This window comes from Cyanistes caeruleus, chromosome 1, assembly GCF_971803275.1.
Source record: "Cyanistes caeruleus chromosome 1, bCyaCae1.hap1.1, whole genome shotgun sequence".
NCBI classification, from domain to species: domain Eukaryota; kingdom Metazoa; phylum Chordata; class Aves; order Passeriformes; family Paridae; genus Cyanistes; species Cyanistes caeruleus.
Genome location: NC_141701.1, coordinates 71582808 through 71607892, shown reverse-complemented (window position 1 = coordinate 71607892; position 25085 = coordinate 71582808). Strand labels below are relative to the sequence as shown.

Sequence of the window (25085 nt, the reverse complement as noted above, 5' to 3'; positions counted from 1 at the left end):
CCCCTTAACTCAGGGGATGTACGAGCATTCAAAAAAGAAATGGGGCGACTGCTAGATGACCCATTTGGAGTGGCCGAAAGATTAGACGATTTTCTAGGAAGTAGTATTTACACCTACGAAGATCTCATGGCCATCCTGAGATCCCTGTTTAGCCAGGAGGAGAGAGAAATGATTAAACAGGCGGGCATCAGGGATTGGGAAAGGCGGCACCCGCAGGGAACACCCGGTGACCAAAAGTGGCCGAGCGTAAGCCCGAGTTGGAGCGCCCAGACCGAAGAAGGGAGAAGAAGCATGATGGATTTGAGGAATATCATCGTGCAAGGAATAAGAGAGGCGGTCCCCAGAGGACAGAACATTAGCAAAGTATTTGGGGAATGTCAGGGAAAAGAGGAATCCCCTACCGAATGGGTAGAAAGGCTGCGGAGAAGTCTGCAGATTTACTCCGGGACTGATCCCAGTTCTCCGGTGGGGGAGGTCCTGCTGAAAACGCAGTTTGTGGCTAAATCATGGGAGGACATTAGGAAGAAACTTGAGAAAATTGATGGATGGCAGGAGAAGAGTCTCCAAGAGCTTCTAAGGGAAGCTCAGAAGGTTTATATGAGGAGAGAAGACGAAAAACAGAAACTTCAAGCCAAAATATTAGTGGCTGCAGTAAAAGAAGTTCAAAAACACGAACAGAAACAGGGTAAACCGATACCTAAAAAACAAAAAGGATCCCAAAAGGAGGAAACTCCTCCTCGAAAGGATCTTCCTGAGTGCTTCTACTGTAAGAAAGTAGGACACATAAAAAAGGATTGCAGGAAACGAATAAAAGATGAACAAATATTTAAAGAAGATTAGGGAAGTCTTGGGCTCTTCCAAATGGGGACAGTAACAGCAAAGGAGCCCTTGATAAAATTGAAGGTAGGTCCCCACCGCCAGGAAATGAGTTTCCTGGTTGATACCGGGGCTGAGAGAAGCACCCTGCAGAAGTTGCCTATAGGGTGTGAAACGAGTAAAGAAAAAGTAATTGTAATTGGCGCAAAAGGAGATCCATTTAAAGTCTCGGTAATCAAGGAGGTGGAAATCGAGTCAGAAAATAAGATATGTTTAGGAAATTTGTTGCTTGTAGAAGAAGCCGACTACAATCTATTGGGAAGAGATATGATCATAGCTTTAGGAATAAATATCATTGTGAAAAATTCAGAATTAGTAGTGAAGGTGTTGCATTTACCTTCAAAAGATGAAAAGGAAATTGACCCCCGAGTATGGCACTCAAAGGGGGAAGTGGGAAAATTAGATATTGCTCCCATCAAAATTGAAATTGAAAATCCAGAGAATCCGATAAGGATCCGACAATACCCCATCCCAGCCGAAGGGAGGAAGGGTTTGAAATTAATAATTGACGAGCTGCTTAAAGGAGGCACGCTCGAGCCCTGCATGTCCCCACATAACACCCCCATCCTGGCAGTAAAGAAAGCCGATGGGAACTTCCGATTGGTTCAGGACCTGAGAGCTGTAAATGCTAGAACCCGAACCAGGTTTCCGGTGGTAGCAAATCCTTACACTTTACTAAACAGACTCTCACCAGAGGATGTATGGTATAGTGTAATTGATTTAAAAGATGCTTTCTGGACATGTCCTCTAGATGAAGGGAGTAGGGATTTTTTCGCTTTCCAGTGGGAGGACCCAGATACCAATCGAAATCAGCAATTGCGGTGGACAGTCCTTCCACAAGGATTCGTTGAATCTCCGAACTTGTTCGGACAAGCCTTAGAGCAGCTACTCACTCAATTCACTCCAGAGGAAGGGACAAAACTATTACAATATGTAGACGATTTGCTAATCGCCGGGATCACGGAAGAGCAGGTGAAGAAATGCACCATTTCCCTGCTGAATTTTCTGGGACAAAAAGGGTTGAAAGTATCTAAATCCAAGCTGCAATTCACAGAGCCCGAAGTAAAATATCTTGGACATTGGATATCACAAGGGAAAAAGAAATTAGATCCCGAGAGGGTGGTGGGAATCCTTGAACTTCCTGCCCCACAAACCAAGAGACAAATTAGGCAATTTTTAGGGCTCATGGGATATTGCAGACAGTGGATTGAGGGATACAGTGAAAAGGTGAAATTTCTGTATGAAAGGCTAAATACAGATCGATTAAAATGGACAGGGCAAGACGAAATTAAATTTCAAGAACTAAAGAATGCCCTTGTCACTGCTCCAGTTCTAACATTACCAGACATCAGAAAAGAGTTTCAACTGTTTGTCGACATAAGTGGACAAACAGCACAGGGAGTTTTAACCCAGGAATGGGCAGAAAAGAAGAAACCCATAGGGTTTTTGTCCAAAATCCTAGATCCAGTCAGTCGGGGCTGGCCTACGTGTCTGCAAGCAATTGTGGCAGTAGCACTGTTGGTTGGGGAAGCCAAAAAAGTAACGTTTGGAGCTCCCCTGATAGTTTATACTCCACATGATGTAAGAAATATCTTACAACAAAAAGCAGAGAAATGGTTGACCGATTCAAGGCTTCTGAAATATGAAGCCATGTTAATCAGTTCACCAGGATTGGAATTAAGGACAACCTCTGCACAAAACCCTGCGCAATTTTTGTACGGGGAACCAACGGGAAAGCTACTACATAATTGTATTGAAGCAGTGGAATTACAAACTAAAGTAAGACCCGATCTGGAGGATCAGGAATTGGAAGGAGGAGAAAAATGGTTTATCGATGGTTCCTCGAGAATGATGGAGGGAAAACGTAAATCGGGTTATGCCATCATAAATGGTATAACAGGACAGACTGTAGAATCGGGTCCCCTAAAAGCAAATTGGTCAGCACAGGCTTGTGAACTTTTTGCTCTCCTAAAAGCCCTCAAAGGCTTGAAGGGAAAAAGGGGAACCATCTATACCGATTCAAGATATGCATTTGGGATAGTGCATACCTTCGGGAAAATTTGGGAAGAAAGGGGTCTGATCAACACTAAAGGAAAAGGATTGGTACATGAGGAAATAATTAGACAAATTTTAGAAGCGGTCAGGGAGCCACTGGAGATATCTGTGGTTCATGTAAAAGGACACCAGACCGGACGACAATTCCATACAAGGGGAAACAATTTAGCGGATAAAGAGGCGAAAAGAGCGGCATTGTTGACCGTAAGTATTTCTGAGCTAGTCCCAAGGGAACCCCCAGAGGTTTCAGTGCTTCCTTCAGAAAAGGAGCAGGAAGACTTCAAAAAGGTAGGGGGACATTTCAAAGAGGGTAAATGGTGGTTACCCGACGGGAGGGAGTTGGTCCCGAAGGGGATAGCGAAAGGAATACTCAAAAGACTACATGCACAAACCCATTGGGGAACCAGGGCATTAGCTGAACAATTTTTAAAATTCTTCGGGTGTAAGGGAATCTTCGAGCTTGCAAAACAAGAGGTACAGGGATGTGTGATATGCCAAAAGGTAAACAGAGCAAATTTTCGGCAAACCAATTGGGGAGGTCGGCCAATCTCATACCGACCATTCGAAAGAATCCAAGTGGATTTCACGGAATTACCGAAAATTGGCAGAAATAAATATTTGTTAGTTATAGTAGATAAATTGACACATTGGGTAGAGGCCTTTCCCAGAGCTAAGGCCACGGCTCAAACAGTGTCTAAAATTCTACTGGAGGAAATAATTCCTAGATATGGTATTATAGACCATATTGATTCGGATCAGGGTACACATTTCACCTCAAAAATTATCAAACAGTTGTCCGATGCGTTAGGGATCAGATGGCAATATCATACTCCTTGGCACCCTCAGAGCTCGGGGCAAGTGGAAAGAATGAATCAGACATTGAAGTCACAAATATCCAAATTGACAATTGAAACAAAAATGTCCTGGGTCAAATGTCTCCCCTTGGCATTGTTGAATATAAGAACCATGCCGAACTCAGAAACAGGGCTGTCCCCCTTTGAAATGTTGTATGGAATGCCGTACAAGCATGGTATGCCGGTTGAACATCTTCAAACAGAGGATGTTCAACTCCAACCTTATCTCATTTCTATAAATAAAAACTTACAGGAGTTAAGGAGAAGAGGATTGATTCCTCAAAGCAGCACGTTGGGATTTCCGATCCACCAAATTCAACCAGGGGACAAGGTACTGATCAAAGTGTGGAAAGAGCAACCCCTCAGTCCCCACTGGGAAGGACCATTCCTCGTCCTCCTGACTACAGACACCGCGGTTCGTACAGCTGAAAAGGGCTGGACACACTCTTCCCGAGTGAAGAAAGTTTCGGTTCGCGACTCCCCCGAGTGGAAAATTGTAACCCCTCCGGGAGAATTGAAAATCAGGCTTCAGCGGAACAACAAATGAGCAACGAAGACAGGATAAGTTGCACCAATTTTGAATGTTATTGTTTTCCTTTTGTACATTTTAAGTGTGCATATTGTAAACAAACGTGGGTGACTCATTGTTTGGGAGGGCAAAAACCAAGAGGGTTGTGTGCCGCGTGTTACAAAGAGGAATTAGAACAGACCAACCTTTTTCTAGCACTTGCTACCCGGGTGGGTATCTTGGAACTCGACTCTCCTGAGTGGTTCCGATTTTTTCAAAAAGGATTACGAGGCCATTTGGACTGTAAAGCGGAACCTCTAATAATAGAGTGCCGCCGAAACGTAAAGGTACCGTGCAGGAGCGGCACGATCAAGGCATCTCGGTGGGCAACCTTTAAAAGGAGGTTTGCCATCAGAACGTCAAGGGCCCCTGAAGACAGTCCTTGCTGCCGAGAAGATGGTTATCCCCGCCGTATGTTCTTGTACGGGCGGAGGGAATGGCAGAGGGATGCGATTGTGGGGAATCCTGACGATCCTGAACCTAGCCATGTGCTGGACCGAGAGAACGGGCCCCGAGGCGCCTCCGGGGACGACCTCCCTGGGGGAGTGTGAGCAGTGCCCAACTGCCTCGCGAACCGAGCCATGGATCGCCTGCCCTCCGGAATTGCACGCAGGAGAATGTTGGGCAAACGGTACCCAAATGGACCTGTGTAAGCTGGAAGGAAAAATTTGGTGCTCCACCCCGGGGATAGGTACTGGAAAAAGGCAACCCCATATCACAGGGGAAAAAGAGGTCCAAGCGACCCATCTACGAAATAAGAGAGATATAGGAGGGGTTTCCCCAATCTCGGTCTGCGGGCAGTGTAATAAAACTGTCTGGATTGGAGGAAAGAAACAGTCGACGTTCATTGCGTACCACAGAGTCAACCCCTTGTGTTACAATAAAGCAAACTTAAAATATTGTGCCATGGGGGGGAAATCGTACTGGGAAGGGAAGAACCTGAAACATGAAACGAAAGTGTCATTCAGTAATGAACCGATAGTTTTAGATTTACTGAAAAATGACGATGATAGAGTGTGTCTGCAGTTTGATCAGGTGATCTGTTTCGCAAAAGACGAGGATGGTTCAGACCCTGAAAATAAAATAAAACAATTAACTCTTGAACTAAAAAGGCAGGAAATGGAAAATAAGAAAAAAAGACTCGAACAAGAGAGGTTAAACTCTCTCAGTGAGCAATACGAACAACTAGAAAAACAATACGATAATTGGAAGCTACCTAGCCCTAATCAGAATCTATTCATAGATCTGATGCAGGAAATAGCTACCGAATTAGGATTGACTAATTGTTGGATATGTGGTGGCCTGAAATCAGCCGAAAGATGGCCATGGAAGGGAGAAGGATTAACCCCAGAACAATTACTTAAGTGGACAGGATTAAAATTATCCAAAACAACCCGGCGACCAGAGGGGTGGGTGATTGACAAAAGAATCATTGGAACTTTTTGTGTCAGTCGGGAAGGAAGGGAATTCACCGAGCTAGTTGGTTACACCCCGTGTGTAAAAACTCTCTCGGTAAATTCAGATAAAAAGACAAAAATTTGGCAGCCGGAATCACCCGAGGGCTATTGGAGCCAATCTCGGGAAAATAATTGCGAATGGATAGATCTAATTGGTTTATGTTGGAACAAACAGGACGGGGCGAATCCCTTCCATGCCTTTCTCGGCCTGAGGGAATATTGGGAGGACCCGGCAAAACTTAACAGAGATTGGAAGGCACCGGATGGGATTTACTGGATATGCGGAAAGAAAGCATACAGTGAATTGCCCAGAAATTGGAAAGGGTCATGCACACTCGGAATAATTCGGCCTTTCTTCTTTACACTACCTAAAGATGAAAGCAGGTCTTTAGGTGCTCCCCTCTTTGAAACCCTAGCCCGACAAAAGAGGGAATTGAAACGGGAACTACCAATAGCCGGAGGTAACCACCAGTGGAAGGGGGAGGAATGGCCCGCCGAAAGAATCATACAATATTATGGACCGGCAACATGGGCAAATGATGGCAGTTGGGGATACAGGACCCCAATCTACCTCCTCAATCGGCTCATTAGGTTACAGGCTGTGGTAGAAGTTGTTTCAAACCACACTTCAGAAGCCCCGGAACTCCTAGCAAAACAACATTCTCAGATGAGAGCCTTTGTCTACCAAAACAGACTCGCTCTCGACTATTTGCTAGCTGAGGAGGGAGGAGTGTGTGGCAGATATAACGAGTCAGAGTGTTGCATGGAGATAGATGACTTCGGAGAAACTATAAAGGGTCTAGCCGCTGAAATAAAGAAAGTAGCCCATGTACCCGTCCAGAAGTGGAATTCGATTCTCCAAGCCTCTTGGTGGGATCAAATTTTTGGGCAAGGGGCATGGTGGAAAAAGCTAGTATTCTTTATAGGATGTTCTATTGCCGGAGTCATCTTCCTACCCTGCCTGATTCCTTGTCTAATCAGACTGATACATTCTGTCGTTCAAGGAATGCAGATTGCCTCTCTCCCAATAGACCCAGAAAAGGCACAAGGAAACACTACCCTTCTTTCAAAAATCATGAAGTTAGAAGAAGAAAAAGAGAATAGAAATGCGGTTAAGGCATTGAGGGAATTTGAAAATAAACATATGTTGTCCACAGAAAATATAGAAGAGTTAGACCAAGAGGAAAACGACATTATTTAACCTGATATTCCTCTGAAAAAGTATGAAAACACGAATTTTTAATGTGTTCAAATTATTAGGTGGGGGACTGTAATAAAGAATTGAGTAAATAAAAATTCGGAATAAGAAGTTTAAATAAAGTATGTATAATTATAACTAAATGTAAGTATGGAATAAGGAATTCTCCTCCCGGTCGAGATAGAATTCCTTTTCCAAAAATCACGAATTGCAAAAGAACCCCCCCCCCCAGATAACAGGTTTCAGCAGACTCATCAACTTGGAGGAAAAGACAGGACACAGGCCATCATAGAAACAAAAGAACCAGCCTGAAAGTCTACCTCCAGAGAAAGGCAACGCCCGGCCGACGAGCCCCAGGAAGATGGTCGTTGCCAGAATCGAACACCACACCCGCCAAACCCATACTACAGAAACTCAATCAAGAAAGACAAAGAAGAGACTACTCCCCCGAGATATCCATCGGCGCTAGCCCGGATCTCTCAATCCTGCTGTGATGAAATATGTTAAAATACATACAGACTCACTTTGCATTTGAGGAGACTCTGCCCGGATACTTACTGACTCAATGTTCTAGGCCAGGAAATCCATTCACCAGACAATCAGGGACATTTGGTGAATGGAAACTGGTTGGAATTCTAGCCTGGGGACATAAAATCCCTATAAAAACCCAGGCCAGAGAACCCTCAAACGTGGATTTGGGAACACCTATACCTTGCGTATAGACCCTGTCCACCCAGCGCTGCGCTGTCCATTTATTGTGGTTTTTTTTCCTCACTGTTTGTTGCTTTATTAATTTATAATAAATTAATCTTTGTTAATCTTTAATTTGCCGTTGCATTTATAACAGAGGCATTTATTTCTTATATTCTGAGATATAAGTAATATCTTGATATAAGATAAAAGTAGTATCTTTGATGATTTCCTACACATCTCACCAGGACTATTTACTGTGCATTTCTTAGAAGTCTGATTTTGGTCTGCAGGTAAATAGTATTTATTTAAAAACCACACGGCACACATGATTTTATTTCACAATACAATTCTAGGACTTGCTGAATCTTCTACTATCCTAAGTATTACAGGTCTTCCCTTTATAGTTTCAGGGACTTTTTGGAAGACATTCATATTCTCCATGTTTATGTTTAAATACTCTGGAATCCAATTATACATTCTCCTACATATCAATACTCTTGTAAGCAAATGGCCTCTTTGTAAGCACATCCAAGTACAGATTGTCTTAAAGAATGAGTGAAACACAAAGTACATCTGCTGATTGTGAAAATTAGTTAAAAACCCACAGCAGATGGCATTTCAGTATCTGCCTATATAAAGCATAAAATCAAGAGTAAAGAAAAGGTACAATAATAAAAAATATTCCTGCTGCATTGTGCAATGCATGACAGAGCCTTTCCTCTCTCCAAGTGGCTCCCAGCTGCTGCATAATGTGCTGAACCAGACTGCTACTGGGGTGGGGAGAACAAAGGGAAAAAGGCACAAGGTAGTCAGTGGCAGCTGCTGCTACAAGGAATACAAGGAATAGAGCCTCTCTCCTTCCACAGCAGTCACTGCCCTCCACACCTGCATCAGGAACAACAGCAATTCACCTCATGAAACTGAGCAGCAGAAAGTAGGAGTTGTTTAAACTGCATTACCTTCATGAATAACCCTTCTCCATTTCCTTCAAAAAAAAGGCATTCAAAGAAGAAGGATAAATTCAGCCCCCAGTAATGGCTTTTTGACATTCAGACTGAGTGAAGTTCCTATGTGCTTTAAACTTTCACTGTGAAGCTTTACAGCCTCAGGGGTTGTATAGCACTGGATGTACTTAAAGACATGGGCATTTTTTCCCATGTCTATTTTTTTAAAGAGACATGATTTTTTCTTGCACTGTATGATAACAGCATAAACAAATTTCTACTCTATTTCTGAGCCCTAGAGCTGTACATTTTCTTCTTTCATAAGCCAATGAATAGGGGTGCTTTTTATTTTTATTTTTCTGCTGCGCCACTCTATTACATAAAACAGCTTTTGTAAATATCATCAGCTTTTAAAGTTACTAAGTTAACAGACAAGTTTAAATCAGTGTTCTAAACAAAAGATATGTTTTTGCATATGTTTTGCATACGTTGCATGTGGATTAGAACATCTAAATATCTATTCCAGATGAAAACCGAAGTTGTCCATCTTTGAAAATCCTGCTGCACTTCTGATTATGAGCTTTTGGTATAATTTGTTTCAAGATGTGCAGTGATGAAGAGATTGGTAATTATTTTCTTGTAATAAAGCCAATTCCTGTTTTCAATTCACTGTTGTTTGGTTTGGGTTTTTTTTTTTCCTGAATAAGCCATAGCTATTGATTTTTAATTCTGTAAGAGGAAACCAGCTTAGCTGATGGCAAATGCACAAGATCTTGTGGATAAAGCCTTGGAATTTGCCAATTCAAACATTCCTGAAAATAAATTTTTCATTTAGCATTTGTTTTTCTCCCACCACAATAGAATATTACCTTAGGAATTATCCAGGCTATGAGATCACACAAAGACTTTCATAAAAGTTGTTACAAATTATTTCCTTTTGCTGTATGCATTCCTGAACAGTCCAAAGCAAATATAAAGTTGTATGTATGTATACATGCACTCTGCCTAGCTACAATTTTGTGCCTTTAAAAGTGACTTTACACAGCAGCAAGAAGCCATCAAAAAAATCCTCTAAGGTAAAGAACACTACTTAATAAAAAAAATAAAAAGGGGAATTTGTAGTGATTTAGCTGATGTTTGAACTTAGCCACAGTTCTTGAAAAATGATTGCAAGAGCAACAATATTGCTTGCTAAGAATGTAAAACTAAAAGACTAAAATAAAAAAAGACCCCCCCAAATCAAAGGGGAAAAGAGAAATGGAGGCATGCAGGATGTTAAATTATTTCGGTTACCTCTTTCTTTAACAGATTAAGAACAAAATTACCTCAATGATAGTATCAAGCCGTTATGAGATCAGACTGGTTGACTGGTTAATAATAGAGCAGGAAAAACACAAGTATTTGATTAGAATCTGTCCTGGTGTGGGGAAAAACAGGTTGTGTGCTTATAGCAAGAGATGGGGGTTAAATATTTTCCATTCCAGGAATAACTGAAAGGGTTGTTAAAGTTGTGAAAGTCTTCTGAGCCAAATGCCTTTATATCAGAATTAGAGTCACATTCTCTTAGAGCAGTCCTGGAGCAGACAGAACAACATAATCTGCTTGGCAGTAGGATTCTCATCTGGAAAGAGGGGGCAGAGTCCCAGATTCCAGACTGTGCACCTTGTAAAGGTTAGGATTAAAATTTTCAACAGAAAAAAAGCCCAAAACATACACACAGAGTTATTTTTTGTCATAAACTGAAGCTGGAACACAGGACTTCTTCCCCCTTCTCATCAGAGATCCCACAGTTGTGCATTAAATTCCCCACGGAAGCACATGGGGAGGGTGAGCTGGGTGTTTCACTGTAGAGGCTGTCTCGGTGCTGGGCATGGCAGCACACTAACCCCTTTGTAGACCTGGTCCCTATTAACATTTGGCATGGCTGCAGCTGCTTCCGGCACACTCCTCTAAGGCAAATGCCCACGCTGCAAGAAAGATGTTGATGAAGCACAAGTGAGGACTCAAAGAACAACTGTGAAAATGATGAAAGGCGTAGCTAGTGCAAAAGTAAGCAACTCATTTATTTTACTGAATAGAAAAGGTTATGAGGCAAATTCATGATAGTCTAGAAGCACTCTCATGGGAGGAACAGAAATAGGATCCTGTTGGGTCTGTCAGCCTACTGGCCAGAAAAATGAGATCCAGAAGCTGGATGACAAGGCTAGAGAAATTCCTAATAAGAAAGATGAACAGAATTCCAACATTGATGCTCAACAGCCATGAAGAAAATATGAAGGCTTGTGGAAGCACATCTCCATCATTCCTGATTTTTAAACCAAGGTGTATTCCCTCTCCCCAAAAGACATGTAGATCAAACCGAGACTACTTCATGTAACCAGCAGGGAGTCTGTTGAAGGATTCTTTATCCCAGCAGAAGGCTTTCATCTCAGTATCTCTAATTGCAACAGACCCTGGATCAAGAGCATCCTAAGATCTACAGCTTTAAGGAAGCCACTTTTTTGATGTAAAATCTTACAGAGGATAACAAAGGAATGACAAAACCAGATAGGCTCTGCCAAATTTTAAAATGAGTGGATGCTTTGGAACATCAATTTTTCTCTACTCATAGACAGAAGGTATAATTAACTTTTAAAATGCTATGGTATGCCAAACAGTCATTGAAAGATGCTGACAAATTGAAGAGGGTCTAGCCAACGCCTGTCAAACACATTATATGGCAGGACAACCTGACATAAGAAGAAAGACTGATAAAATGGTTGTTCAGCCAAGAGAAAGCTCAGAGAAGATACAATGGAAGTCTCAAAACATAGGAAGTAATTATAAAGTAGATGCAGGTATTTTCTACAGAAGGATGCTTGCTAAATACGCAGGATATATATATTGTATATATATGTATACATATATATATATATATAGGATATAATATCCCATATCAACTTAAAGTATATCATTGACAAATGTAATTTATCTTTTTAGTGCAATCAGTATCTTTAGTCTAAGCCCTTATTTGTGGTCTCAATTTTCAAAAGCAAAGAGAACAAAACAAGCACTTTTTGCTTACACTCTGAATATAAACAATAATAATCTAAAAACTTACAGAGGGCAAATGAAATGGAATTGGGGAGAATCAAATTTGCAAGAAGGCAGTGCACTCAGTACTTCCAGTACCTGCCAAGCTATTCGTAACAACAGATTTTACAAAGACAGAGTAAAAAACTAGTAACAATGCAGAAATGAAACATTCTTAACAAATTTACAAACTGTGGAAAGACTGCCACTCTTTCTGAATGAAACAGGAAGTTACAGAAGGGATTAAAGACAATAATTTTGCCTCACAGAGCGTGATTTATTTCTGTTGATTCTATAGATGTGATGTAGACTTCCGAAAGTAATGTTTTAGATATACCAAATATTAATGGTCTGGAAAGATAGGCAAGAAAAAATAAATAATTTTTGCAAACAGTAAATTTAACCCAAAACAATTTCAGAGGAGTGGCAAATATTAATACTGCTTTAGCAGTATATTGATGCCCACAATAAAAGCCAAAGGTTAACAGAAAACAGAAGAGTAATGTTCTCCTTGATTTTTTCCACTACAAATATCAATTTATATATAATGTATCAATGTATTATTGAATTTTTAAATACTGTATTAACTGCAGATGACTACAGTTCTTGCTTAACATACAGCAAAACTTCACAACCTCCACAAAAAACCACTCAACTAATCCAAATAAGTAAGGGGGAATAACAAAACTACCTCGCTCATCATTTAAAATTTCCACAGATAACTACATCTTAGAATGTATTTTGTTTACCAGATTTCAATTTCAATATTCGTTAGAACACATTTCTGCAGCCATACCTGGAAATAAAATGCATTTTCCTGAACAAGTTACAAGGTAAGACAAAGTAGGACATTAGTAAAATGACTTTGAGGCACAGTGTTTTTCAAAGTAAGCCTTAAGTATTTTAAAAGGTAAGTAGAAACTATTACTTGCTTTGTTCTAAATTCTATTCACAATAAATAATGTCTTTTTTCTTCTACTAATATATTTATAAAAATGTATTTATTTTAAAGCTTCAGTATAATTTTGATGCAAAACTTAAAATAATTCTGTTTTGTTAACATGGCATAACTATACTAAAAAACCCAAACCTATGTCTTTGTTTTTCAGAATGAAATCTTATGTTTTCCTGAAAAAATACAGATTTCTATCCATGTCAACTGGATACAACTAAAACTGTAATAATTCACCATTTAAAAGATCTTCCATAAAAGAGTAAGAAAAAACAACTCCTGATATTTTGATTTTTACAAATTATTAATCTGCATTATGTCATGTGGTAGATTATCAGAGTTTATTTACAATCCAAGATACAACTGCAAACAGAAATGGGTTCCCAAAATGTCAAAGAGTCTGGAACCAGCCAGTCTCATTCAATCATTGGAACCAGTAAAGGTGAGGCAGTAAAATTCATATAAATGGCTGTGAATTACAGAAAGAGGGCAAGACCTACAGCAGACTTGTAGAGGGCAATGTCTTCACAGCAGAACTTTAACCCAGCTGACTTGAGCATATTCAAAGGAACAATGTCAAAGATAACATTTTGCTACTTGGAAAAAATCCTTGGTCTTGGAAGCAAAGCCTTCGTGAGGTGAGAAGATGAACAATGTGCTTTACAGACCAGAGGGACAGTGCACCTACCACAGTACAGCTGCATCACATGTTTTTTCAAGCAGTGTAAGTTTTCACATTGGTAAGTGCTATATGGCTGTAGATTCCACCACTTTTGTGTGTAATTCATGAAGACATAACACTACTGACACCCTCATTATTAGAAAGCTAATTATCTGTGAATTAGCAATTCAGAAATCAAGACAAAAATAAGTTTATACTCCCAAGCACCCAGTAACACACTCCTGACTCGTTTATCAGGCTAATTTACCAGTTAATGCACAGTTAATCATTAACTCTACAAAGCACCTACCTGCCAAACCAAGTGCTCCTTTACAACAGCGGTACCTGACAGACAGACGCTCAGCACAATCGTGTGAGATGCAGAGGTCAATACACTGGCAACTATAGCATCCCTCATGTTGAAGGGCAGCATGGTGTACACCACAAAAATGATGAACAAGAAAAATGATACCTGCAAAAGACACCAAGACAAAAAAGAGGCAAGTTAAAGTCAATTTGGAATAAGATTGAAAAAACATAATCTAACTTTGAACTGTCTTCAGCATAAAGTTATGCACCATTTTTTCACAGGAAAATCATTGCTACCCATTGAAGAAAATTGATTTAGGAAGAATTAATTTTTAAGAGTGTTGGAAAATTTACATTCTATTAGACTTAAGAAGTGTGGTCTCAAGATACTAAATCATGGTTTCAGACCTACAGAATAGGTCTTTTCAAAACTTTTCAAATTTTACTTCAAATTTATACTTTCAAATTTTTATTTTTATTAACACTTTATTTACAAGAGTTATCCCAGAACTGGTCAATTCTGATTGTGATCTGCATTACAAAACAATCTACCAAACTCCTCACGGAGCCTTAATTTCAATACAGAGGGATTTTGTACACCCTGATGAACTAAAAATTCATGACATTATGCAAAAAAAAAAAAAGGAAAAAAAGAAGCTCAAGTTCAGCCAAGAAATTTGATTTAACAAGATTGTATTTAATGTGTATCTATATAACATATGTCAAATTCCATAAAATCACTACATTTTTAAGGTAATGAATTTATTCAGTAATGAAAAACAGCTTCAGAAAATCACAGTCCATTTGCAGAATCTCCAATCTGCATCTTTAAAAGGGTACTGGTGTCCACGCTAACCTTATGGAACAAATGCAGAGCCCAATACATAACAGCAAAAGGGATTCCTTCGCTATACATAAAAAATACATATTTGATGGTATGCTTATGTTCCGAACCCCACCACACATTTGAGAAAATATAACTAGATTTGGGACATAGGTTTTGCACACATAAGTAAGTAGGTGATTCTGAAATTGTGCCAGCTTGTATATATCTCTGTTGACTTGCAAGCCTATTCACCATCCAGCAATTGCACACATACAGTACAGAACACAGAAAGCTTCCAGGCAGGCATGAGCCAGAGTAATTTGCTGCTCACTTCCCTAAGTGTCAATCTGTATTCTTCACACCTGCATGTAACAACTACATAGTCAAAACTGAAGCCTAAGATATGTGCACCTGGAGGACACTGGAGGCATTCTTTTCCATTATGGGGACAGAGCCAGGTGGAAAAGGATGTTCACTTCTGTTACCCATTCATCTTTCTTCAATCCCTCCACTGAGTCCAGCTCCTTCCTGATCTCTCATACCCTTTCCAATGCTGCCAGCTCTCCCATATACTTGAGAGCCAAATAGTTCCAAGGCATGAAATGAAAGAGAACTACAAAGGAAATGAGGGATAATGAGTAAATAGAGCAAGAAAAAGGCAAAGCTTTTGCTTTGTCTCTCTACTCTTCCAATCAACCAACAGATAGCACAAGAAAAAAGTGTTTGATACCTGGTCGGATTCAGTCCTCCCTTAAAGTTTTCACAGTCATCAGGTGTTAGCAAAACCAGCAGCAAAGAAGGGGGTGTACAAACTTGGTTAGTAAGAGAAGGATTATGCCAGTATGATGTTTTAAAACTGTCCAGGCTGAGGAAAAATCAACTATGATACTGACAGAACCAACTGGGAGTCATAAAACTTGGAAAATATGTAGAAAGCTCAGGCAGGCTAGAAAAGAGGAACATAGCATGTGCCTTTGAAAGGCTGGGAAAATGGATAAAACTCATCAGCTTCACTTTAATTCCTATAGCAGTAACAGACAACAATAATGTAGGGAGGTAATTCTTCCCCTGTACTTGGCACTGGTGAGGCTGTACCTTGAGTGCTGTGTCCAGTTCTGGGTGCCTCAGTTTAGGAAGGACATTAAGATGCTTGAGCACATCCAGAGGAGGGCAACAAGGTTCCTGGAGGGCTTGGAACACAAGCCCTAAGAGGAGCAACTGAGGAAGTTTGGATTGTTTACCCTGGAGAAAAGGATACTCAGAGGTGACCTTATCACTCTCTAAAGCTTCCTGAAAGGTGGCTGTATGCAAGTGGGGGTTGGTCTCTTTCTCCAGACAGCAACTTACCGAATGAGAGGACACAGTCTTAGGCTGTGCCAAGGGAAATATAGGTTGAATATTAGGAAAAGGTTTTTTACAGAAAGGGCGATAAAGTACTGGAATGGTCTGCCCAGGGAAGTGGTGGAGTCATCATCCCTGGCTGTGTTTAATAAAAGACCAGATGTGTCAGTTGGTGCCATGATTTAGTTGAGGTGTTAGGGCTGGGTTGGACTCGATGATCTTGAAGGTCTTTTCCAACCTAGTGATTCTGTGTGTGTGTGTGATTCTGTATGTGATATACAGCAACTTATAATCAAGAGTCCCAAAAGTTAAGAAAAACATAGGTAACAGCCAATGTGATTTTGCTAAGAACAAATCATGTTAAAGCAGTTACATCTTTTGTCATGAAAACAGGCGACACCCCAAATATATATATATGCGACACCCCAAATAATGAATTAGGCAGCTGTAGTGTAGCTGCCTGGATGGGTATGTAATGGATAATTTTTCTGCAGATTTTCTGCAGCTGCTTTCAGAAGGGCAGCAAAAATTCACATACAGATTGCTGTGGTGATGCCACTGGAGAGAGCTGAGCATGAAATGGTAAAATGACACCATGGTATTGGATATGATGATCATGAACTCTTACAAAAACTCATTCTTGTCACAGAACACAACATAAAATTATGAGTAAACATCTTCATCATGCAAAATGGAAAGATTCAGGCTGCACAAGATATAGAAGTAGATCCTTTTTTAAATTAAACCGATTCTGAGCATTTTTCACATTGGCAATTCTGTCCCAGCACTTCTAAATGTACACTGGCTACTACAGCCATTAAGCTGCTCTGTTGACTGTGAGCTAGGAGAACTAGTATGAAGTTGATAGTATTCGGTGCTTAACAGACATTGCTATTGGAAATATCAATTGTTTGGACTGTGATGGCACAAACTACAGTGGATCCAAGCCATGAATCCATGCTGGTTTTTGTGGACACCTTGTCTCTCTTATGTCACCAGTTTCTACTCCTCAGTGGGGTTGCCTTATCTGTAAAGAGTACATGGAGTAGAAGTTTTAATATATTTTACGCATTAAAATTGTCTTTCCTAGCACACAGGGTATCACAGGGGATGTTGCTTTGGCACTGAGAACAACTGTAAAAAAGATACTAATCGTTCATTTTATATAAATTCTGTTCCAACAGTGACTCACAATTTCCTTCACCTAGACAGCCTTTTTTAACACTGTGTAAAGATGGGTAATCAAAGCAGGCTTAGTGTGTGTAAAATCCACTCAAGCTAATGCTACTCTGACCAGAATTCCTCCCTGAGGAGCACAATACCTTGGCACTGAAGATGGCCTGCAAATTGAAATGTACCATTTCAGTGTGAATTAGGGAAAAGCACTTCTTTGGACACAGACAGCAATAGTGAGACTATAGCTAATAAAATATCTGTAGTTCTTCAGGACAACTGCAACAGTAGCTTTTCACTGTATACCCATAATAAGACTACTAAAACTCAAACTAAGAGGCTAGCCCATTACAGAATCACTTTAAGAGGTTTTTCAAGATCAGCTTCCCTGTCACTATGTAAAAGGAGCAAAAATCATCAGCTAATTGAAGATTTTTTCCGTTGGAAACATACTTAGATTCCAGCCACTGATTTAAAACATTTTCTATTGCACATTACCTAATTGCACAGAAGACACTCTAGCTTTTCTAAAGAAATAGCTTGGTTTCCTAACATTTGGTATGAGCTACTAATCTTAAAAAATAGTTACAAATACTATGTTCATGGTTTAATTCAATGTATGATATAAGGCATCAGAAGGGTATTTATACAAGCTATAAACTGTATATTAAAAACTTTGTGTTGGCAGCACAAAGGCTGTAAATATGTAAAGCTCTTTGCCATTGTAGTTCTGAAGTCGAGCCTCCAAACTTCTACCTGGGCAATGCTCTAAGAATAAAATAAGCTACCCACATAAAACCAAAAAATACAGAGTATGAAAATCAGCTTCTGTTCTGAGTCATCTATAAAAAGGTTAAAATTATGAAAGCATTAGATAGGTGAAGGTGGAAATGTTGTTCACCAAACCCTGAAACACCAGAAGAAAGGGCACTCAATGGAACTAGAAGGTTGGTTGAAAAAAGGTGAAAAGAAAGCCAGTATCCTTTACCTAGTGGATAGTGACCTTTTTGAACTTAAATTATCAGGATCAAAAAGATATTAAACTAATTAATGGACACTTTATCCATAAACCAACCATAAACTTTATTCATGGACACCTTATCCATAAACCAATAAAAAAACATGGAAATGTACTCTCTGATGTCACTAACAGATGTGTGGAGGCTGGGCAAGGAATGAAGGAAACTGACCACACAAAGTGATTAATTTGGCATGCTGCCTTTCAGTAGCAGCTTCTTTTGCAATTCTTGGACACACATTACTGTGTTAGATGGACCATGGCCTTACCCTGCAGGACCTTCTTGTGTTCTGGCGCTAAGAGTCAAAAGTGCTTCAGAGGAAAAGAAAAAAATGTATCAGTTATGACACAGTACCCTCCCTGACTTTAAAATAAAGCAAGACAATTCAGAAAAAGAACTGAAAGCCCAGTGAGACTATGAATAGAAAGCATTGTAGAACACCCTAATTAGAAAGGAACTGGGAGAGGAAAGCTGAACTTTGAGCAACAACAGCATAAAATATACAAGACGCTAAATATTAATTTGTATAAAACTAATGTTTCCCAAGTGCTTGGTATGCCATAAACCTCAATAATAAAGTAAACAAGGAAGAATTGTCTGTGATATACTCCACAAAATCGTGTCCACTGTGATAGTGCACATTCCTGGGCGTTCATTAGTTTCTGTGTAAGCCCTCCCCGCAGCTGTGACATGTTTTTCCCTTCCCCTCCCTGTCCCTGAAATGTTATCCCATTGGTTGGTGTTATATGACTCCCCACCCCTCTCCCAAGGTTTGAAAATTCCTGGGAGGTATTTCCTCTTTCTCTTTTTTCCCTCCTGGATCCCAGCCTGAATAAACATCCGATGTTATCCCGGAGGGAAAAGCAGCCCTTTGGTCTTTTATCTTGGTCGTGAAGAACCCCCCTGCCCTCCCCTCGACATAGCTAGCCAGGATTACTTTGGGAGGGACAAAAGGGGGCTTACTTCAGTCTACAATAAATTTTACTGTTATTTCACTGTTTTTACAAAATATGAAGTCTTATTTTCCAATAATTGTCACAGAAGTAGTAAACAATTCTGTAAATCATGCCTTGTTCTTGATCATAGAGAACTCTCAAAGTAATAATTCCTTCCTTTTGTGCACAGTTCTGGGTTTAAAGGTAATCAGAAAACAGTCATTACAGCCTCTGCCAAAAAGTTAACAGTGACCATTAGAAAAATGGGACAGAATAAAAGCAAATTGATTGCACTAAAAGGGATATTTAAAAATAATTTTACAATAAGAGACCTTCAAATGTGCTCCTAAAGTCACATATTAGTGTGACAGTAAGATGAAAGACTCCTGTAAAGGAAGGAAAATTAATATTTGAAACAATCAATAATATATCACACACACACACACATATATATATATATATATACATACATATATATCTCTCTATATATCTATATATATCACACCTGTTTTTACTATCATTCCCTTCCTCGCTTCTCATCTTTCTGCTGTATCTTTCCACACTTGTTTCAGCCAGATTATAGTCTAGGCAGTCAAGAAGAGATTTGTTCTGCTGCACCACTGCTAAATCCCTGTGAGCAGAAAGACAACTTCATAAAGCACCATATAACCTGATAATGGCATCTGTTTGCATCGATTTCACTAAGTGGACCAGATGACAATAAGCCATGCCTTTGTTTTTTTCAGTGATGAGACAAGTGAAAACCATCAGAGATAGTGAATTCATTGTTCATTCTTGTTATCCTTCCTGCTTGTGTTTTACTGTGTTAAATATTAAGATCAGAAACCTAGAATTGCAATAATAATTCCAGGTCATCACAGCAAGCATTTTTTTTTAAAAGGGAGCATTGATACCCTCTTTCATGCTATATTAGTTTTTTTTATTTAATCTAAGGACAATGAGAAAGATATTATAGCATGTTATTAAAACTAAAGTCTTGTCTTTCTATCGCATCATAAAAGTAAAAGCAAATATATTTACTTCTGGTTAAGACCATGCGGCATTCTACCCAGAAGTCTAAACTGCAATTAAATTAACACATTTAAAAATGGAAAGATCAATATAATTATATAGTATATGTAAACAGACTCAAGTCCAAAGCAATGAACTCCTATTTTAGATGGAGGTAATTTTACAATTACCTTTAAGGAGGTAATTTTACAACATCTAAACACCATACCTCAAACTTGAAGAGAGTCGAATAAGAACATACATTCAAAACATTTTCAGAGTTTCTATGAAGAGACATTCACAACTGAGAAAGAAACATAAAATAGATAAAATCCTAATTTGGTTAGAAAGGATGTGAAAATCAATGTTAACATATGCATGCTCACACATACACACACAGAAAATATGTGCAATGACAGCAATTAATTTAAATTTAAAAAATCAAATGAACTAGTACGACAGAAGAAGAATATACCACATTTCAGGAGATCCAAGGAGTTTTTTCTACATGTTAGATATATGTCATGGTTTAATGTAGTTTGGTTTTTAGTTGGGAAGGGAGTCCACAAGTTATCAAAGTGATTCTCTGTGAGGACTGCTAACAGCTTCCTCTGGACACAACAGAACCAATCAGCTGGCTACTTTTGAATACTGACACATTGTTAAATCACTAAGAAAGCTAGACATGCCTCTGTGCAAATCACATTTTAAAACTAACAAAGCCAGGAAAAACTCTCTTGCTTCTGGCCTTTGAACAGGAAGCTGGATGCTAACTGGGCCAGGGTCTGCTCCAGCTCCTGTGTGGCCTGGCAGGCTGGTGTGCTGCCGCGCTGGACGGGGTGGGCTTGCCCCAACACGGCCAGGTTGGCCTGTGGCGTGGCTCGGGTGAAGCTCTGCTGCTGCTGAGTTTCGCCAGCAACTGCCAGGCAGGAGGAGGGGAAGCCACTGGCCTGTGGCATGCTGCCACAGCTGAGCCCTAGCCTGCCTGCTGATATCCTAGAACGCCCCCCCGCAGCACAGCTGCTGAAAAATCCTCCACCGTAAACAGCTCCAGACGCCACCTGGCAGAGATCACATGGCCACCCGCAGGCATGGGTGAGATATTGACTGTGTCAGTCCACAGATGAAACTTGCAGACATCAGTCCTCTCTCCAGTGAAAGAAAAGGGTGAAGACACATAGAGAAAACAACATGAAGACAGAAAAGTCAGTAAAGAAGGAATCAAATCCCAGATGGGAGGAGAATGAGGAGATGCCTTAGTCTTGAGGTAAAATTCCCTTGTAAACCAATGGTGAAGATATAATTGATACATCAGACTCTTTTTTCCCTCTAACTTATAGAATGCATTGGGGGTTTGTAGCATTCTAACCACAGCTATGACCAGAGGCTCCAGTGCAGAAGCATGCAGATGCTAAAGTAGCTGTGATACAATGAGACGTTTGAACAGAGAGAAAGATAAAAAAAAACTTGCCCTAGGGATAGAAGAAAACCTCTGTTCCCAGAGATAAAAAAACCTTTTGTTTCTATATTAAAAAAGCTCTTACTTAAAATTGCACTCCAATAAACTGAAATGACTCATGGTGGTAGTTGTGGGAAAGCTGCCAAAACCATGGGAGGGACTTTCACACTGGAAACAGATTTTTCCTTTCCTGGGCAGCTGATTTGCTGTGACACTGAAGCCACGAGAGAACTGTTTTTTGTGGAGAAGTCTCCATGGCATGGCAAGAGAGACTCCTCTCCCTAAGTGAACTGACAAAGACTATTTTAGAGGTGGTAAACTGACTGGAAGTCCAAGATTTTTGTCTCTTTACATTGTCAGTGGAAAAGAAAAGAGGGTGTGGGGGGAGAAGTGTTCTGAAGGTTTATTCTGATTTTTTATTACTTTTATTTTAATTCTATTAATGAAGTTTTCTTTATATCCTTTAAAGTTTCAGCCTGCTTTGCTCTCCTCCTAATCCTTATATCCTAATATCTCGCAGCAGAAAATGTGTAAATAATTCTAGTGGGTGCACTGGCATTTGGCCAGCATTAGATTCACAACAACATAGAAGAAGCCGAACAGTGAATTCTATCAACTATAATAAGAGAAAGTAAAACTGTTAATTCCAACAAAAGAAAAGCAGAAATCAAATAAAAATGTCTGTTCTCTATCAAGGGAAAAACTAAAGGGTATGTTTACCTCACGCTAAACAATAATTGTGGTACAATTTTATGTTCTAAAATATTAGCTCACAAGTATATAAACCCGCAGATACTAATGCTGAGATATTTTGAAACAGTAGGTCAAATAAAACATGCTCCTGCATCTTATAAGAGTTCATGATTATGTATGTTTATTTTACATACTTCCTATATACCAGGCCAGCTCCAGATAATTGAGGTAAAATTACACTGGTAAAAGGTAAAAGTAGGATGTGAGAGCAGAAAATAAATGGTCAACTTTTACACTGAGAGGACTGATTCAGAGAACTTAAAGAATTTATTCAATGTCTTCTTAAATGTTTAATAAAAAGGAGTGAGACAGTGATGTGGCAATGCAATCATTGCATGGGGTTTTAATATTGCTCATGGTATTCAAAAACAGAAAAACATGGGAAAAGTTGCAGAAGTGATTCATACTGCTGTGACTGGGTCATAGCAGATGAAATCAAACATGACAAACGTAAAATAGGAATGAAGAAAATAATTTTAACCAAACACTTCCAAAGGTGGGCTTTACCTTAGTTATTACATCCTCTGAGAAAGATACAAGATTCACTGTGAATAATTCTTTGAAAAAATTAATTATAGCAAGGGATGAAAGGGCAAATAAAAGGACACCAATAAAATGGAAAAGAATAGATAATCAAGCATCATGATGACATTGTATGAATCTATGAGGTGCACATTTCTTGTATAGTTCATGCACTTCTCTCCCCATCTAAAAAAAATTTCAAAGGGAAAAGAAACCATGTTGGCAATAGCCCCCCTCAGCATTCTCTTCTCTAGGCTGAGCAGCTCCAGCTCTCTCATCCTGTCTTCAAATGAAAGATATTCCAGTCTCTCAGTCATCTTTATGGCTCTTCACTGGACTCACTCCCTTAAAACTGTATTGCTTGTGCACTGGGGAGTCCAGTTTTGGACCCAGCACTTCAGACTTGATGTCATCCACTGCCAAGTAGTAAAAGAAGATCACTTCTCTCAACTATTTAGGGAGTGCATACCTCTTCCTAATGGAGCTCAGGGCATGATAACACAACCATGTCCAGTACCACTCAAAACCCTGAGGAAGTATAAGCCCTGACAGACCTGTGCCTCTGACATACTGACCCACAGGAACATTGCAGCCATTAAAGTAGCCTTAACAACACACTGAGAACCCACCAAGACCTGTGCTTGAAAATAAAAAAGGGAGTGAAGCAGGATGTTGGGGGTTAGGTGTTCTGCCTTTTGTTCTGTCTCACCTATAAAATTTTTACCCATTAGCGGCAGAGAAATCTGACTGCAGATACTTAGTGGGTGCTTGAAAAACACGATGAGTTTGGCTGGGCCCAGGGGGGAAGGGAGGGCAGGAAAAAGGGAGGGTGAGAGCAGCTAGGGGACTGGCTGGTTTCTTCAGCTTCAGAACAGAGCTCCCACTAGGAGCAGTTGCAGCTGGGAAAAAAAAAATCACCATCACCCAGATGGAGCTGCTTCTTCTACTTCTTTCTTCTTCATTTGTGAGCCTCGCACCCCCTGTCCTGATGGAAGGTGTGACAGTGCCAAACACCGCCGTGGAGCTACTGATACATCTCTCTCTCTCTTGTCCAGGATTCATACTCATTCCTGTCATTCCAGCTGGCTGTTCCACCGAGTCCTGCAGGAGCACCAAGACTGACTGCCCAAGGAGGTTTGTAAAGCAAAACCGCTCTTCTATCTCTTCCCGTCTCGGCCAAAAAGGCTGTCACGAAGTCCCTGGTTCTGTTTTGTTGTTAATATTGTAGTTATTGTTGTTTGTGTGCCTTGTTATACATACCAGTAAAGAACTGTTATTCCTATCCCCAGATCTCTGCCTGAAAACCCCTTAATTTCAAAATCACAGTAATTCAAAAGAAGGGAGGTCTATCTTTGTTCCGAGGGAGGCTCCTGTGCTACCTAGCAGACACCTGTCTTCTAAACTGAGATACAGGAGCATACAGATGGTAACACAGAGGAGCCATTTCCTGTACAAATCAGAAGCCCTCGTTTCCTTGAGATATTCAAGTGTCAGCAAAGGGCGGTGAGCTGACATTTGCTGTGGCAGGTCTCAGAATGAAGGGAAAATAACGAGACAGTGATAAATGGTCATAGTTTGGGTATATCTGGTAGAAAAATTTAGATGAGTGAAGTGCCTGACCAATGGAGACTTGGAGTTCCTTTGCACAAAATCAATACTCTCATATAGCAGCTCAAGTCAGAAACTGCTTGTCTTGGTTTGGAAGACAGGTGTCTGGTAGGGAGGGCAGGAGCCTCCCTTGGAATGAAAAATGTAAACCCCCCTCCTTCCAAATTAATACAATTTTGAAATCAAGGGACTCTCAGGCAAAGATCTGGAGATAGAAATAACAGTTCTTTACTAGTATGTATAACAAGGCAAACATACAACAATAACTATAACATTAATAACAAAACAGAACCAAGGATCCCTTCTCAGTCGAGATGGGAAGGTATGGAGGAGAGGCTTTGCTTCACAAACCCCCTGTGGGCACTGGATGCCGGTGATGCTGCTGCCAGACTCTGCAGAAACACCCAGCTGGAACGGCTGAAATGAGTAGAAATCCCAGGCCGGTGAATGAAGTATATCAAGCTCCATGGCGGTGGATGGCACCGCACAAGTCCTAGCAAGACAGGAGAGGCTGCAGGGCGTCCACAGACGAGGGACAGAAGAAAAAGAAGAAGCTCTGTCTGGATCATGTCAAACTCCCTTCTCCCAGTAACTGCAGCTCCAAGTGTGTCCTGCTCTGAAGCCCCAAGAGAAAACAGCTAGCCCCCAGCTGCCCGTGCCCTCCCTTTTTCCTGTTCCTCTTCCCCCCTGGGCCCAGCCGAACTCTTTGTGTTTCTCAAGCACCCAATAAGTACCAGCAATCATGTTTCCCAGCAACTAATGGGTAAAAATTCTATAGGTGAGAAGGAACCCTTTGTTT

At 40.2% G+C, this 25085-nt stretch overlaps 1 protein-coding gene across 4 annotated transcripts in view; it reads right to left on the bottom strand.

Moving 5' to 3' along the window:
• Positions 1–25085, bottom strand: part of ADCY2 (adenylate cyclase 2) — a 294388-nt gene that overhangs the window by 203544 nt on the left and 65759 nt on the right. For all 4 annotated transcript variants that reach the window (XM_086900724.1, XM_086900890.1, XM_086900803.1 and 1 more), the window contains exon 3: positions 13641–13802. In XM_086900724.1, coding sequence (XP_086756850.1) covers positions 13641–13802 — 162 coding nt within the window. The remainder of the gene's footprint in view (positions 1–13640; positions 13803–25085) is intronic.